The sequence below is a fragment of the Protopterus annectens genome, chromosome 8.part0, assembly GCF_019279795.1.
Source record: "Protopterus annectens isolate FY-2018-M chromosome 8.part0, PAN1.0, whole genome shotgun sequence".
Taxonomy (NCBI): domain Eukaryota; kingdom Metazoa; phylum Chordata; order Ceratodontiformes; family Protopteridae; genus Protopterus; species Protopterus annectens.
The window spans coordinates 1,104,078,826-1,104,097,352 of record NC_056741.1 but is presented as its reverse complement, the minus strand read 5'-3'; the positions used below and the strand labels follow the sequence as shown (position 1 = coordinate 1,104,097,352).

General features: G+C 43.8%; 1 protein-coding gene across 1 annotated transcript in view; it reads right to left on the bottom strand.

The window, feature by feature from the left end:
* Window positions 1-2,336: 2,336 nt before the first annotated feature.
* The window catches only part of PSMB4 (proteasome 20S subunit beta 4), a 414,203-nt gene continuing 398,012 nt past the window's right edge, over window positions 2,337-18,527 (bottom strand). Inside the window, exon 6 of the mRNA XM_044079370.1 lies at window positions 2,337-2,714. Within this exon, the coding sequence (XP_043935305.1) occupies window positions 2,702-2,714 (13 nt within the window). The 3' untranslated portion in view covers window positions 2,337-2,701. The remainder of the gene's footprint in view (window positions 2,715-18,527) is intronic.

The following is an 18,527-nucleotide window of genomic DNA, read 5'->3' as shown; positions in this document are numbered from 1 at the left end:
CCCAGTACCAGAAAATCTTATGCAGAAAAATGGAAGAGATTCTGTGCTTGGAACCAGGAACAAGGAATTGACAAGTTTGTACCAAATATTCCTCAGATTTTACAATATTTAACTGAGATGCTGGACAAAGGCCTATCCTATTCATCAATTAAGATTCATGCCTCTGCCATTTCAGCCCATTACAATATGGAACCCACATATCTTTTCTCATCCTTTAATAAGACAGTACCCCAGAGGGGCCAAAAACATAAGACCCCCAAGGAGAGCACCAATACCTGCATGGGACCTAAATTATGTCTTGGAAAAACTCACACTGCCTCCTTTTGAGCCAGCCTGAACAGCAGATATTAAATTCTTACCCTGGAAAACAGCTCTACTCCTAGCAATAACCTCTGCACGATGAGTCTAGGAGTTATAGGCACTCATGGCTATGGAACCTTTTATCATTTTCCATCCAGACAGGGTTTCTCTGAGGACGAACCCTACATTTATGCCTAAGGTGGTGTCCAGTGTGGCCCTTAACCAAACCATTCACTTGCTTACCTTTTACCCAAACCCACAGAACAAGAGTGAGAGACTTCTGCATTCTTTAGACATACACAGACAGCTACACTTCTACTTGGACAGAACTAAAGCTTTCAGAAAGACTGAGCAACTTTTAGTGGCATATGCTGCAGGATCACAAGGAAAGCCTATCTCAAAATAGACCATTTCAAAATGGATAGGCCATTGCATTTGTTTCTGCTACTCACAGCATGGCAAATCAGTGCCTAACGGCATTAGGCGCCACATTCTACCAGAGCAGCAGCCACTTTAGCAACTTTCCTCAGAGGAGTACCAACCAAAGACATCTTAGAGGCTGCAACTTGGAGTTCAGTGCACACTTTTACAAAGCACTACCACTTATCTCTCTACTCAAAATCCAGAGCAGGCTTTGCCACTGCAGTTCTGCAGGGCCTCATAGCCTCTCCTAATCCTATTTAGCCCAGCCACCCATCCTCAGCTTCGGGATTCAACCCAAGAGTAATGACTGCAACAGTGAAACACGATGAACATAGTACAGTTGTGTACCTACCATAAATGTAGATGCTAGAGTTTATTCACTGTTGCAGTCCAGGTTACCCTCCTACCATCCCCCTTTCATTTGCTGGGTCTTACCTGTACTTCCCTATTCTATACAACCTATGTGGTGTATTTGCTTGTAGATGAATGAAATGTTTACCTTAGTGCATACATGTTTTTTGGCATAATCTATTTAGCCTACCTTTTTGGGGGCACCTGACATCTGGGGCAAGAAAAACTGAAGAAAAGGGCGTCTGTTGCATCTTTTATAACCCTGGCGCACTGACGTCAGGGAAAAGGCGATAGCAACTGATGCCAGACCAAGACTTTGGAATTCAGGCCGACTGCGGGTAGCCTGCCAGCAAGATAACCCAAGAGTAATGACTGCAACAGTGAATACACTCTAACATCTACATTTATGGTAGGTACACAACTGTACTATTTATCTACCCATTTTCCAAATATGTATTGGGGGCAACAGAATTTATGGTAATAGTCATTCAAGCAGCAACACTGGGCATTTGTTGTTATTTCCTCACAACACCTGATGGTTGTTGTTGTAACATCTGCGGTGGTGCAGCAGTAGCGTTGTTGCCTCACAGCAAGAGGTTCTCCCATTCGATTCTTGGCTGGACTGCCTTCTGTGTGGAGTCTGCATGTCCTCTACACGGTTGGGTGGGCGTTCGAAAGATGTGCGTAAATGGGCGTGCCTTCGTTGAAGGCTGGATGTCGAGCTGGCACCTCTGTGTTCGTGAAAATCTACTGCCAATCATTAGCATACTGGAGTTCCGCTGTGGTGACCCCTAACCGGGAAAAGCTGAAAGACAAACCTGATGGACAACACTGAAATTCTAGCCTCTGAAGCACAGTCACTACTGTGTATGACTCTGGCTACAGAGCCCAGATATTACTGGCGAAATCAGCTAGGACATCCAGCCACCTCTGGCTATCAGTACAGCAGTGAGTCTTGCTGCGTCCTTTTTAATAGGATTGCAGAGCCAGCATCTGCCACTCACTCCCACACTTCCTGTTCTGATATGATCATGCTACTCAATGATTGGACAGGCAAAGAATGTAAGACAATGGGAAAACTTACCTTATCAGTGCACCCGTCAAGGTTTGTACACGTGTACTCTAAGTGAACTACTCCCTTCTTCTGTTGAATTTCAAAAATAAATACATGCATAAGTATCCACAGACTGGTGTAAACACACATACTAGCAATATAATCAGAATGATGGGACACTCAAACTACAAAGAAAAAAAATTAAATATTAATGTTTCACAAGGTAATCAAATTTTTATTTTTTTAACCATGTTTCCTATTGTGATGCAAGAAGTCATTAAATAAACAAATGTCTGATATCTGTTTTCAGTAAAAATGGAACTATTTCCCTATTACAAGGCACACAACCAAACAGTCGTGCTGAAACAAGGCTGGTGTCCTAAATGAGCTACAGCTCCTTTACAACTGCTACTCTGTTCTGTATTTTACTGTAGCTCCCCATAAAAAAGAAAAAAGTTTACTGTACATTTATCAAAACAGAACACAGACTTTGAAGAGCAAAAGTCTTCAGGTAGCTGTAGAAATCACTGAAAAAGGCTTGTCCAGATGCTGAAAGTTTTTCTCCAAGTAGTTTCATTCAAATCCACTAGAAAAAAAATACATACGAGTTAAAGAAGGTAAAAAGTTATTTGTTACTTAAAGGCTCGGGCAGTACTTCTTTTAATATCAAGGGTTGTAAGCAAATCTAAATATATACATTCTAGCAAGCTAAAAAAAGCATCTACAAGACGGAAAATGACCATATTTTTTAATTACTAACTTAAAAGCCTCATTTTTATTCTGGCACTAATCCAGGAACTAAATATGTACTGCATGAACTGGCGGCATACTCATCTTGCTCAAACTATCTACAAGGAAATGGAAGCATATGGTCACTTTTCAGTCTGTAATCTCTGGTACCCAAGAAATAAAGTGTGTGTTCAATAAGGGTAGGGGGCCATATAGCACTACACCACTGGTCTTTATAACAGGTAACGCTGACTTGCATTTCAGGTGGTTGTCTAGCGATAAAACAGGCTTGGAACACATAATTCATTCAAACAAAGGCAAAATGAAACATTTGAGACCTTAGACAAGTTGATTTCAGTTCTCCAATACTTTTGTTCTGCAAAGAGGAATGGTAGATAGTCAACCCCAAAACGATTTTTTACTGATCAGCCTTCATCTATAGCTGAAGGCTTGTCTATCATCTTTTTTTTTTTTTTTTTTTAATAACTGAACTATTTTATTCTCATTTCTTCAAAAGCAAAGAACATCCATTACATAACTCAGTTTTACATTTCAAGACTTAACAAGCATTTCTATAAAAACACTACTGCTCCAATTACATGCATAAAAATGATTAAACATAAAAAATAACCTCTTGATTTTTTCACCATCACTGGTAGTTTTGCTTCTGTACCATGGCTTCACTTCATAAATCCTGTTTTTTTTTTGTTTGTTTTTTTAATATTACTACACTTATTATTTCAGGAACAATCTTTGAATGCCAATTTTTGTAACTACCAGTCAGCCAGTACTTATGTTTAGAAATACCTAAAGTGACTCAGTTCCAGTATTACCACCTTTACTGTAAATTTAACTTTGGAAGCTCCTCCTAGTTTCATCTCATCTGCTCATTCTACTTGGCAATAAAAGATCTAATTAGGTAAGGCCATCCCCTTAAGACTTAAAGCTGAAGTTATCCTTGGTTTTACATCATCCCACTCAGTATAATATTCAGAGTATTAAGCCCTTCTTCCATCTAACATTTTTAAATTGTTAACTTATGGAAAGTACAGTTTTGTACCTACTATAAATGTAGATGTTAGAGTGTATACACTGCTGCAGTCATTACACTTGGGTTATCCTGCCGTGATTCCAAAGTCTTGGTCCGGCGTCGGTTGCTGTTGCCTCCTCCCTGATGTCAGTGCGACAGGGGTATATAAGATGCAGCCGATGCCATTTTCTTCAGTTTTCCTTGCCCCAGATGTCGGGTGCCTCTAAATAGATAGGCAATTCCAATTGCTAATAAAACATACATAAGAAAAGCAAAAAACAACTTACAGCTACCAGCAAATACTCCCCATAGGTAGTAAAGGTAGAAGACATAGGTACGTACCAGCCAGTAAGAGGGGAAGGAGGGAGGGTAACCTAGACTGCAGCAGTGTATACACTTGAACATCTACATTTATGGTAGGTACAAAAAGTACAGTTTTGTACCTACCATAAATGTAGATGTCCGATAGGTATGCATCTGCAGTCATAACATATGGGTTGTCCTGCCTCAGGCAGCCCTTCGGTCGTCCGGATTCCAAAGACTGGGTCTGGCCTCGGCTGATGTCGCACTTCACCCGACGTCATAGCTCCTGGGGTGAAAAGGCATCAGCCAACGCCATTTTCCTCAGTGTTTCTTGCCCCAGATGCCAGATGCCCTCTAGGAAGGCTAAATTTGTATAAAAGTAGAAAATTCCAAACAGTAGAAATCAAAAAGTATACATATATACATAAAAACAAATACACCATAATAGATTCCCCCAGCTAGCTAAGAGAGGGGTAAGTACCCTAGGAATACCACAGAGGGGAAGGAGGATGGGTAATCCTGACTGCAGATGCATACCTATCGGACATCTACATTTATGGTAGGTACAAAACTGTACTATGTCCTTCAAGGATGCATCTGCAGTCATAACATATGGGTAGAATACCATAGCCAAACTAGGAGGCGGCGGCACTAAGATAATGATGGTGTAGTTAAGATCCCTTGTAAAACTGCAGTTGCAAAACCTGCTCAGGATCTGGAGTATAAAGGGCCTAAGCAAGGAAGGCAGTAAGAGTGGAAATCCTTATGAGGTATTTGTTTCCCACAAGTTAAACAATTATTTACTTTGTCTGACATCGGCTGAGGCAAGAAAGAGTCCCCAACGGGGTACTTAGCTTTTTTAGAAGTCTTCGGTAGCTGAAATCTCTGGATCTGACCGACCGGCACTTGCGAACAGCTTCTGCTTCGGGCACCGTGCGGCAAGAAAGACGGAGGAAAATGGCGTCGGCTGATGCCTTTATACCCCAGGAGCTATGATGTCGGGTGAAGTGCGACATCAGCCGAGGCCAGACCCAGACTTTGGAATCCGGCCGACCGAAGGGCTGCCTGAGGCAGGACAACCCATATGTTATGACTGCAGATGCATCCTTGAAGGACATCTGTACTATGTTCATCGTGTTACACTGCTGCAGTCATTACACTTGGGTAGAATCCCAAACCTGAGGAAGGGTGGCTGGTTCTATAAGGCATTAGGGGTGGCTATAAGGCCCTGCAGCACTGCAGTGGCGAAGTCAGCTCTGGATTTAGACTATAGAGGCAGATGGTAATGCTTGGTGAAGGTATGCACAGAACTCCAAGTTGCTGCTTCCAAAATATCATTGGTAGGTACTCCCCTAAGGTAGGCAGTTAAAGTGGCTGTTGCCCTGGTGGAGTGAGATCTAATGCTGCTAGGTACCGGTTTTTCCATGATATGTGTAGCAGAAACGTATACAATGACCTATCCATTTTGAGATCAGTCTGTTTTGAAATGGCTTTTCCCAGTGCTCCTGCAGCATATGCTACCAGTAATTGTTCAGATTTTCTGAAAACTTTGTTTTATCCAAGTAGAAGCGTAACTGCCTGTGAATGTCCAAAGAGTGCAGTAGTCTCTCCCCTTTATTCTGTGGTTTAGGATAAAAAGTTGGCAGGTGAATAGTTTGGTTTAGAGCCACACTGGATACCACCTTTGGCATAAAAGTAGGGTTAGTTCTTAAAGACACCCTTGTCCTGGTGGAAAATGAGGAAAGGTTCCACTGCCATTAGTGCCTGTAATTCTGAAACTCTTCGTGCTGATATTATTGCCAGGAGCAGAGCAGTTTTCCAAGAGATATATTTCAATTCTGCTGTGTTGGCTGGCTCAAAAGGAGGTAAAGTTAGCTTCTCCAAAACAAAGTTGAGGTCCCAAGTTGGAGTAGGTGCTCTACGGGGCGGTCTTATGTTTTTAGCCCCTCTGAGGTACTGTTTTAACAGAGGATTAGAGAAAATTGGTGGATCTGTGTTATAATGAGCAGAGATGGCAGAGGTGTGGACCTTGATGGATGAAAAGGAGAGTCATTTGTCCAGCATCTCAGTTAAGTATTGTAGTATCTGCAGAATGTTTGGGACAAGAGGGTCAAGGCTGTGAGCTTGGTTCCAGGCACAGAATCTCTTCCATTTATCCGAATAGGCTTTCCTGGTACTAGGCCTTCTGGCCTCCAGAATGACATCCATAACAGTTTTGGAGAGAGGCATTGCTTGCCTGACTAAGGAATCTTCCATGCAGCTAGGTTTAAGGTCTTTAGCTGGCTGTGTAGTATTTGTTGTGCTGAGTCAGCAGATGTGGGCTTTGAGGCAAAATCCAGGGTGGTTCTTGTGCTAAAGCTCCTTAAGATTGGGTACCAGTGCTGGCGTGGCCAGTCTGGTGCAATCAGGATCATCTTTGGCTCTTCCTGCCTGGCTTTTATGAGTACCTTTGGCAGGAGAGGTAGTGGTGGGAAAGCATATACTTGTAGGTTCTCCCAGCTGAATGAGAGGGCATCCACTTTCCATGCTTGTGGATGGTAACTCCTTGTGTAGAATTTTTGTAGCTGGCAGTTTATTGGGGATGCAAACAGATCTATGTCCGGGCTCCACCATTTCTGTGTTATTCTGAATATTTGTGGATTCAACTCCCATTCGTGGGGATCCATGATGTTTCTGCTTAAGTGGCCTGTCTTCCCCTTCTTTCTGGCCTGATGCAACCCATTGTCGAGGCCTGTAAGTACCTTGTGTTTGACCTCTACCTCTTGGATGCCTGTATCTTCCCCTTTGAGGTCTGTCTGTAATTGGAAAGGACCAATTCTTAGTTGGCCAGTTTCTGCTAAAATCTAGGAGGCTACATCTGTAAGAAATCCTTCACCGTTTGCATATATTTTGCCTTATCCTCCATTTTCTTTAGCACCTCTTCTGCCTTAACTCCAAATAACACATCCTGCTGTAAAGGTGCATCCAATAATTTTGCTTTAACATGATCTGGTAACGTATGTTCTTTTAACCAAGCATGTCTTCTAATGACAGAGCCTGTAACTGCTGCTCTGCAGGAGGCCTCTAGAGAATCAAAACCACATTGCAAAGTATGCTTTCCCACTTGTTCAGCTGCATGCAATAAATCCTGCATTTCTTTAAAATTAGGAGGATCTGATTCTGGAAGCATTTTTTGTTTTAACTGAGACAGTAAAAATTGCTGATATTTTAGCATGTGAAACTGGCAATTTAAGGCTCTCATTGCTAAAGTTGCAGACGTATATACTTTCTTTCCCCATCTGTCTAATGCTCTGGAATCTGTCAGAGGGAACTGGATTCTTGGCTGATAAGGCCTTAACTCCTTTAGGTCCCTGAGAAATAGTTTCAGGGTCAGCTACAGGGCTTTTATACAGAAATTTCTGGGCGTCAGGGACTCTGTAGTATCTGTCAGGTTCAACAGGGGCTGGAGGTAAGGAATCAAGATTTAAGCTGGATTCAGTATACACATCATCCACAATATTTAAAACTGGCGGAATAGCAAGGGGTCTGTGTTGAGGTAATAAAAGGAAGTCTCTGAGCCTTTTCTTGGATTCTGAATAATCCTGGCCTTTCCAGTGGAAATGCTCCCTCATGGTATGCAGGGTTTCCCCAAAGGAGTAGTCCTCAGGCGGAGAGGCTGATGGAATAGATTCCTCAGCATCAGAATCCTCATAAGGGGGGGGGTAAGGAGTATCCTATGTCTGAGGATGAATCAGAAGAGATGGACACCTGGTCGGATGAGTCGTAGTCTGCATCCTGTCTAGGCCTTTTATCAGGAGGGGGATGGGACCCCGTGATCAGAGTGATTAGGTCTCCGGCCATTTTGAGCATGTGTTTCTTAGGCATGGAGGCCTGTCCTGGAGAATGCTGTACTTGTTTCTTTGACTTTAAAGGAGGCTTAGACTTAGCTGAGGGTTTAATGCTTAACTAAGCAGGTCTGAATTCACCCTCTGTAGCTGTGGCTTGCTCAGCTACTCCAGATCCCTCTGAAAGGTTAGTCTCGGTAGGCTGAAGAACTTGCGCATCCGAAGGCCCAGCCATCTCCACATGGGAGTCGGATGCGGCTTGTGGTTCTGCAGAAGCGGTAGTCAGGGGCTGCGAAGGCGCCTTGCTGAAAACTGGAGAACCAGCAAATGGCCTAGAAGAGGCTTCGTCGTCAGTTTTGGGCCTCGGATGCCTATCCTTGTCTTTGCGCTTTTTGTGTATTCCAGTCGTCAGAAGTTCCGACGGCATGGTATAGTTGAATTGTCTACCAAAATAATGTCGGGCAAAATCAAACCGACGTTTAATAGTGTGCTTGTTAAACCTAGCACAAAACAAACAACCAATGATGTCGTGGTCAGGGCCTAGGCATGGGATACAATAGGAATGGAAATCCTTATGAGGTATTTGCTTCCCACAAGAAATACAGTTATTAACTTTTACTGACATTGGTCTGAGGCAAGAAAAAGCTTCCCCAATGGGGTACTTAGCTTTGTAGAAGACTTCGGTTCTGGATTCGAAATGAAAATCTCAGTTGACAGCCGACCGGCCCTTGCGAACTGCTTTTGCTTCGGGCACCGCACGGCAAAAAAGACTAAAGCAAATGGCGTCGGCTGCATCTTGTATACCCCCTGTCACACTGACGTCAGGGAGGAGGCGACAGCAACCGACGCCAGACCAAGACTTTGGAACTCAGGCCGATTGGGGAACCACCTGACGGCAGGATAACCCAAGTGTAATGACTGCAGTAGTGTAACACGATGAATATCTAGACTAACAAATCACTGAAGAGTGTACTAACTACTTCTCACGGATCAGCTTGGGCCTACTGCTTCTGGTGAGAGAAGGAGCAGAGGGACATTGCCTAGCCTGAAAATTTCTTCTTAGGAGGCAGCTTTGGATGAATGCTGTTTCTTTGCTTCTAGTGAGAGACAGACCAGAGGGGTACAGACACCTGCAGACCTCTAATTGGGCAATATGCATGGGACTTCAAGTCAATTGGCTGCAGTCTTGACAGTCATTTCATGGCCTTTGTGCAGCTTGGATGCCTGCTGTGTCCAGCTAGTGTAGCAAACTGAACACAGCAACATTTAGGTTAACACTACTTCTCTGGAACTAGCTTAAGATAAACATTACTCTTTTGCTTCTGGTTAGAGAAGGAACTAAGGAGCATTGATTTTTAGCTGCACTGAGACCAGCGTCATCTCTTCTTGCAGACGGCACATCCAGTAATAAAATGCAAACCTCACAAGCGCTGCTCTCTCTTCAGCCCACATTAAGCACCTGGAACTCTGGATTTACACTTTCCAAGCATTTCTGTAGCCAGTTTGGTTGAAAAAGGCATCCTGAGACAATGTAGCAACAATCTTATGTTACTGGCAACCACCTACTACTTAAACGGAGTGTGTAAGAGATTCAGTTAAAAACTGCTACTGCAGGCGTAAGTTTCACATGAAGACACTGCAGATAAGCAGGCTGTCAATACCAAACAACATCCAAACTGAATGACAAAAAATGTATAACCCTATCATTCAGCAAGCAAGCCATCCCTCGTAACCATCAAATTGACAATACACCCCTGAAAATTGATCTAGTAGTTAAGGACGTAGGAACCTAAGCAGACAATGAACTGCACTTCGATCACCATGTATCCACACACTAAAGTGTTTTTCACTGCACGGCTTATTACCAAGGGTATGGCACCCAGACCCAGGGATGTGATGACTCCACTGTATTCCGCACTAATTAGGTCATCATGGAGTATAATGCCCCCTCGGTACCAGTCCAAACATTTGATGCAAATGCCTACAGCGCTTTTGTACTAAGCAAATCAAGGGCCTAAATCATAAAAAATATGTAGACCACCTCAAAGCCTTGCCATTCACACTAGTATATAGGATACTAAGGGGCGATCTCTGCCTCACATACACAGCCTCACCAGACCCTACCCTGTCAGACCTACTGCATATTCACAAGTCCAATGGGGGCATAAACACCCACTGAAGAGAAATTACATTTGTGTCTACTTACCATAAACTTACATGTTCAAGTCAGTAATAACTACACGGTTTATTCTTGCAGAGGAAGCCCTTGGCTTGCCGAGTACCACAGATTTAACACCCTCCTGCTGTGCTGGAGGAAGCCTCAAACCAGATGTCAGGACAGCTAGGTGCAAGGGTCATTGGCCAGCACCGTCCTACTTGTCCCCAAATGTGAGGTTCCAGGCCTAGGGCACAAGGCATCCTTAAATGTCCCCAGGCTGCATAGGAAGGAACCCTAATGACCTAATGGAGGAGAAGAGAGATGGGGATAGTGTACAGGATAGGGAAGAATGCCCACCCCAACCTTAAGAAATGACAAAGGGGAAGGAGCGGAGGGAAGACATACTGCAACAATGAAGACACTTGAACATTTACATTTATGTTAAGCAGGCACAACTGTACTATGCTCATTGCATTTCAGTGTAGTAGTAATAACTATATCGGAGGATTTCCAAAGCTGACAAAGGGAAAGGCTGGAAGTGAAAAAAATTAAGTAGAAGCTAAAATGCCTTGCAAAACTGCACAAGCAAATCCAAATAGGAAGGCTGTAATGTTTGGTAAAGATGTGGATAGAAAACCAAGTAGCAACCTCTAAAATTTCCTAAAGGGGAACTCCATCTAAGAAATGCATTACCAATATCAGTAGCTCTTGTAAAACGAAATGAAGAATTTGCTTTCCATGACATTAACAAAAGGCAATACGGATGGAAATTTATTTTAAATGGTTTGTTTGCTGATAGGATTTCCTAGTTTTTTGCTAGCAAACTCTTCAAAAAGTTTGGTTGAACTTTCTAACTGACTTGGTCCTATCCAGACAATTTCAGAGTTGTGTGAATGTAGGATATACTACCCCTGATTCGGAGGGTGAGTGAAGAAGCTTGGAAGATGAATGGACTGATTCAGAGAAAGTTCTGAAACCACTTTTGGCATGAAAGAGGGATTAATTCCAGAGTACAATTCTATCCTTGTAAAAAATAAAAGGGTTCAGTGCACATGAAGGCTTTTAATTCTGAAACCCATCTAGCAGAGGTGATAGCCACTAGAAAGTCTGTTTTCCAAGAGACAAATCTAATGTCAGCTTTAGATGATGGTTTGAATACTGGTAAAGTGAAACTTTCTAGAAAAAATGAGATCCCAAGGAGGAGAGATGATCCTCTGGGAGGCCTCAGATGGATAATGCCCATAAGGATCTGCTTCATAAGGGGTTGACAGAAAAGAGAAGGTTGCATAGGACAGATGAGGATGGCTGAAGAGTGTTTATGAAAAGATGAGCAAGTAGGACAAACCAGACTTTAAATGTGTAAGGTAGGCAAGAACACTGTTGATCTCCAATGAACTTGAGAGATGCCCTGTTGCTGACACCAGATTGAAAACCTTTTCCATTCTGCAATATGACTTTCTGGTACCATTTAAAATACCTTGGATGTCTTTGTCTAAAGAGATATCTTGGGAAGCAGTTTGTGAATTAACCAAGTTGTTAACCTCAAGGTGCTAAGAATAGGGTGTATGATCCAGCCCCTACTTTGAGTCAGCATGTCCACCTGTTGTGAAAACATGTTTTTCTCCCTGCTCAAGCTGTGCAGGAGGGGAAACCAATGTTACCTCAGCCAAAAAGTTGCTGTCAGCATCACTTCTCACCCTTCCTCCATGACTTTCAGTAGTACACAGAAGATGACAGAAATGGTAGGGAATGCATTAAGAAACAGATCTGCTCATGGAAAGGAGAAGGTAATCATCCTTCATGGCTTGGGAAGTTTGGTCACTGAACTTTTTTCAGCGGATTGTTTTGATCTGAGGTTTATTTCTGGCACACCCCAAGATAAGTAAATGAGATGGAAAATATTCTCGTTCAGGGTCTAAGTCATGATGGTTCACTGCTGATGTGAATTGCTACATTAACTGTTTCCCCCTGGCAAGTAGTGAGCTAGAAGGTGTTGACCCAAGGTTTGGGACATGGTCAGGTGACAAAAGATACGAGTGAGTTCCCCCCTGCTAGTTTATGTATCACATACCTCTGTTGTACTTTGTCTTTATTAGTAAAGTCCTTGGTTTCCATAGATCCTTAAAGGGTAGGATGCCCTTGAGAAACTACAGCTGTGTAAACAAAAGTACTACTGTGCAAAATCATAACCATAACAGTAGATGTCCATCTCTTCATTGTTTAATATTCTTTACCCAAGGGATTTCCTGCCAAGGCTAGCCCAACTTCTAGCCAGTATACCAAAGCCTTTAGTTCTTCCAGACATCGTATGTCACACACATGCTCCCCACACAAGGCATAGGGCATAAAGATGACATACGGGTGCATACTATCAGAACTGAAAAAGCTCCAGGAGGAACAGAATGCCCTTAGGGACAAGGAGAACATCTGCATCCAGGATGAGGAAAAGGAAGATGAAAAAGTCCTTGGCCAGGAGGGCAACAGCGAGAACAGAGGGGGTAGGAGGAAGGGAGTGAATACTGTGACAGTGTAGAAGGACATCTAGTGTTATGGTAAGATTTTACACAACTGTACTATGTCCTTCCATATCACTGTTGTAGTATTACTTCCCTAAAGGAGTGTACAACAGCAAGCCTGGCAGGAGAAAGGCCCAGAAGAGGCCTCTACAAAGCCACTCAGGATAGCCCTGGCAAAGCTTGCCCTGGCAATAACATCCAACTTGTAGTGCTTAGTGAAAGTATGAAGAGAGTACCAAGCAGCAGCCTCAAGGATGGAAATGGTATCCAGACCCTTGAAAAAAAAAAAAAAAACAGAGGAGGAAAAGTACAGTTTTGTACCTACCATAAATGTAGATGTCCGATAGACATGCAACCAAATAGATGTCCCGATAGACATGCAACTGCAGTCATAACATGTGGGTTGTCCTGCCTCAGGCAGCCCTTCAGTGTTTAGGTGCCTTCCAAGGAAGGCTGTAATCAAATTGGAAGACAAAAACAGGATTCCAAACAAATAAATGAGCAATAAAACAAATACACCATAACAGATATCCCCAGCTAAGAGAAACAGGGATAGATGTCTATCGGACATCTACATTTATGGTAGGTACAAAACTGTACTATGTCCTTTCAAGAATGCTGCTGCAGTCATACATGTGGGTAGAATACCATAGCTTAGCTGGGGAGGAGGAATGCTCTAGGAAAGGAGAATGTTCTTAAGAATGCTGTAGAGGTGGCTGTAGCTCTAGTGGAATGTGGTCTGACATTGGCTGGAACAGTCTTTCCATGAAAGGAATAACAGAATCTAATGCAATGTCCAATCCATTTAGAAATAGTCTGTTTTGAAATTGCTTTTCCTTGCTACAAAAGTTGTTCAGACTTTCTACTGCATTAGGGCCTGTAACTAAAAAACTTCTTGCTGAGGTAATTGCCAACAGGAAAGCTGTCTTCCATGAGCTAGGACAAAATTGAGGTCCCAGGCTAATTGCCTAGTATAAAGGGTGAGAAAAACAGGAGGATCAGTGTTGTATCTAGCTGAAATAGCAGATGCATGTATCTTTATGGAAGAATATGAGAGGCCGTTCTTTAACATATCTGCCAAATATTCCAAGATGAGTGGGATGTTCAACAATGATGCATCATGACCCTTGCTGGTATTCCAATTGCTGAATCTTTGTAAACCTTTCTGGTCACACTTTGCTAAGTAAACCTTTCTGGTGGATGGTCTTTAAGCTGAATTTATTTATGGGATCTCCCAGGCTGTTAGCTGCAGTGTCTGAAGATTTGGATGCAGTGTTTGATCTGTGAAATTTCTGCTTAGGTTGTCCGCCAACACATTGTTTTTTCCTGGAACAAACTGGGATTGTAACTGGACGTTTAGGCTCAGTGATTTCTCCCAAAGCTGCATTGTCAGTCTGCAAAGGGGGTAAGAGTAGGTGCCCAGTGGCTTGTTTATGTACCACATCACAGTGGTGTTGTCTGTCCGTATCAGTAAATGGCCTTGCTGGAGTTGGTGTTGAAAGGCCTCGATGGCATGCATTACTGCCAGCATTTCCTTTTGGTTTATATGCAGATGTGTTTCCTTTGGAGACCATTGTCCTTGTATACACCTGCCTTCCATGTGCGCCCCCCATCCAAGGTCTGAGGCATCTGTAGTCATGGTCTGTGTTATCTGTGGTTTTTTGAATGACATACCTGTGTTTGCCTGGCTCACCGAGGCCCACCATAGGAATTCCTTTTGTAGGCATGGAATGAGTGGTATGATTGTCTCCAAGTTGTTGCTATGTTGAGACCAAATGCTTTTTAGGTACCATTGAAGCTTTCTCATGTGTAGTCTTGCTAATGGAACCAGGAGAATGCAGGATGCCATGTAACCCAGGGCCTGTAGGAATCTCCTTGCAGTCATCTGGGTGAGTTTTGCTAAACCTTTGAAGTAATGAGTTAACTTCTCTTGCTTGTCTTCTGTCAGGCAAGCCATCTGAGAGGCTGTGTCTAGTTTGGCTCCTAAGAAGATTATTTGCTGGGATGGCTGCAGTCTTGACTTTTGGAAGTTGACTGTGTATCCCAGAGCTTGAAGTAATCGTATGACATAATCCAGGTTTTTTGTCAACATCAATTTGTCGTCCGCTTGTATGAGGCAGTCGTCCAGGTACGGGTAAATTTGTATCCCCTGGAGCCTGCAATGAGTAATTACTGAAGCCAGGCATTTTGTGAATACTCTGGGTGCAGTAGATAAGCCAAATGGCAATGCTGAGAATTGATAATGCTCTGGCCCTGCAAGAAATCTGAGGTATCTTCTGCAGCTGTGTCTGATAGGGACATGCAGGTATGCCTCCTTGAGGTCCAGAGTAATCAGCCATGACCCCTTGCCCAGCATGGGAAGGAGTTGCTGTATAGTCAGCATTTTGAACTTTGGTACTATGAGAAAGGTGTTTAATGCGGACAAGTCCAGTATTGGTCTCCATTGAGATTCTTTTCTTGGAACAAGGAACAGTCTTGAGTAAAACCCCTGGTCTTGTTCTTGTTGTGGAACTCTTTCTATTGCTTTCATCCGAGTCAGCAAAGTGATTTGCTTGATAGCCTCTGCCCTCTGATTTTGTGGTAGGTTTGGCATGCCTTGTTTTCTTGGTAAGGTATGAAAATGAAACCTGTACCCTCGGTCTATAATGTCCAAAATCCATTTGTCCTTTGTCAGTCTGTGCCAGTTTTCTGCAAACAGAGATAATTTCCCGCCCAAGGGAGCTTCTAGTTGTTCCCTGGTAGGTGGTAGTAGAGGAAAGTCATTGAGATTGTGGTTGTGGGGCAGGTGAAACCCCTGCGTCACTTCTTTGGTTTCCTGGCTGCCACTGTCGTCCCCTGTAAGGGCCTCTGTATTGGCCTCTTCCTCGGCCACGTCTGTTCTTACCCCTTTGAAACTTTTCTGGATTAGGAAAGGACCAGTTTTTTGAAGGCCAATTCCTACTGAATCTGGGGGGTTGAACCTGGAGGAAATCTTTCACAGTCTGAACTGATTTTGCTTTTTCTTCGATGGTCTTTAACACATCCTTAGCATTTGCACCAAAAAGCTTGTTTTTTTCCAAAGGTGCATCCAGAAGTTTTGCTTTTACATGATCTGGTAGAGGTTGATCTTTTAACCAAGCATGTCTATGAATGACTGCCCCTGTCATAGCTGCCCTACATGAAGCTTCCAGTGCATCATATCCACACTGCAGGAAGTGATTGCTTACTTGCTGAGTGTTACGTACAGCTTCCTGCAAAGTCTTCCTGTCTAAAGGATCAGAAGTGGCTAGTGTTTTTTGTAAATCTTCTAACAGATAATCCTGATATTGTAACATATGAAAAAGGCAATTTAAAGCTCTCATAGATAAGGTAGTGGATGTGTAAACCTTTTTGCCCCATCTCTCTAATGACCTAGCTTCCCTGTTGGAGGGCAAAGGATTTTTTGAGGTGGAGGCTGAAACTCCTTTAGGCCCCTGTGAAATAGTTTCCAAATCAGCAGTATGGGCCCTGAATAAATGGGAATGAGTTTCTGGGACCCTGTAATACCTGTCTGGCTTGGCTGGAGCAGGAGGAAGAGAATCAGGGGTAGCACTAGAGTCAGAATACAAATCATCCAGAACATCAAGTACAGGAGGAATAGCTAAGGGCCTGTGCTGAGGCTTCTTAAGGAAAGTCCTAAGGCGTTTCCTAGAATCAGAATATTCCTGACCTTGCCACTTGAAATGTTCCCTCATGGTGTGCAGAACTTCCCCAAAAGAAATATCCTCAGGAGGGGAGGCTGAGGGGATGGAATCTTCTGCATCCGAGTCCTCATAGGTCTGAAAGAGCTCTTCCTGGCTATCAGAGTGGACAGAGTCCTCAGAATCTTCATCTGAAGGAGTAGGGTCAGAGGGTTCAACCCGGGGCCTTTTATCAGGAGGAGGCTGGGATCCGCTCTCAGGATAGGCCTGTGAACCTCTAATCATGGAAATTAAATCAGCAGCCATGGACATAATTTGTGTCTCTGGAGTCGGCTGAGGTAAGGATTTAGAAGTAATATGTTTTGTTTTGCTGGCTGCCTTAGCCCTAGTGTAGGCCTTAATAGACATGGCCATAGGGGGCCTGGCAGCTCCACGTGCAGGAGTGACCTTGTCTACAGCAATGGTCTCGGGTATTTCCTCGGTTTCGGTATCTGGAGGAAAACCTATAACTGGCGTCGGAGTAATGTCTGGAATCTGAGTCGTCGGTAATGCGGTGTCTTCGGTTCGGAGTGGTGGAGAGACCGTCTCAGAGGGAACCGGAGCACTCGCGCTAGGTTTTGGCGTGGAGTCGGTGGTAGACGCGGGCCGAGGATGTCGGTCCCGGTCTTTTCGCTTTTTGGGAGTTTGCGATGTTGGGAGATCTGACGGCATGGTGTAAGCAAAATTATCGCCGAAAAAATCTTCAGCGAACTCCGCCCGGCGCCTGAGAGTGCGCTTGTTGAAGCGAGCACAGGCTACACAGGCCGAGTCGTCGTTGTCTGGGCCCAGGCAAGGGAGACAGTAAGAGTGGAAATCCTTATGAGGTATTTGTTTACCACAAGAAAGATAATTGTTAACTTTTTTAGTAATTTCTGACATCGGCTGAGGCAAGAAAAGGTCCCCAACGGGGTACTTAGCTTTTTTGATGACTTCGGTATCGTAGAATACAGGAGCTGACTGACCGGCACTTGCGAACTGCTTCTGCTTCGGGCACCGCATGGCAAGAAAGACTGAAGAAAATGGCGTCGGCTGATGCTTATGTACTCCAGCCGCTCTGACGTCGGAGAGAAATGCGACATCAGCCGACGTCGGACCCAGACTTTGGAATCCGGCCGACCGAGGGCTGCCTGAGGCAGGACAACCCACATGTTATGACTGCAGTTGCATTCTTGAAGGACATCTGCACTACTAGAGTGCACCTCTATAGATTCATAGGTGTTTACTAGGCTAACACACACAAGGGCATTTTTAAGCCTAGACATGCATCCCAAATCTCTGACAAGTTCGGGTATCTTGATAAGTGTGTATGCAGGAGTTGGGAGATGAAACATTTGCAAGCAGGGACCTGGGAGATTAACCATTACAGGTTGCCTGTGTCCATTAGAGACATAGGTGCCAGGGATGAAGTTCCTTTTCTCCATCCAATAGTCCAAGTTACACTTGAACTGGGTTAGGGAGGAACTCTGCTTTACATGGATGGGAAGCTTGTTCCAGAGATTGGGTAGTCTCTGGGAGACATACCTGTCTCTCCAGCAGGTCCTACCTTTATCACAGGCGAGGTTTAAGTCTTCAAAATGGGTAATTTTGGTGCCTTTTGTTTTGCTGATATACCGGAGGTCCAGAGTGGGGTCTGACAATGCCCTGTATGCCAGGCATACATCTCTTCTCAATACCCTGTAGGAGAGGGAATACAGGGATAGGGCCTTGAGACAGTCTGCACATTTCATTTTACTTGCACCCAGTTTTATTTTAGGGGGGGAACCTCTCTGGGCATTCCACTTGCTGGAAATGCCTGGTTAGGTACATACCCATGGGGGTATTGTACTCAATGATAGGTCTGATGAATGCCAAATACAGTGGAACAACGACTTCCTTGGAGTAAGATGCCATACCTTTGTTTATAAGCTACGCAACATGAGTGATTTCCTCCCTACTGTAGACACATGATGGTTAAAGGATAGATTACCGTCTGTGTGTCCCCAAGTCCCCAACTACTGGGTCAACCCTAAGGGGTGTGTTGTCAATATGATCGTTACCAGGGGTGAATAACTTACTACAGGATACTATTCTGCATTTCTTGGTATTTAGTTTTAGTCCATGGCTCTGACACCAGTTGTTTGTTCGGTGTCAGCCCTTCCTGG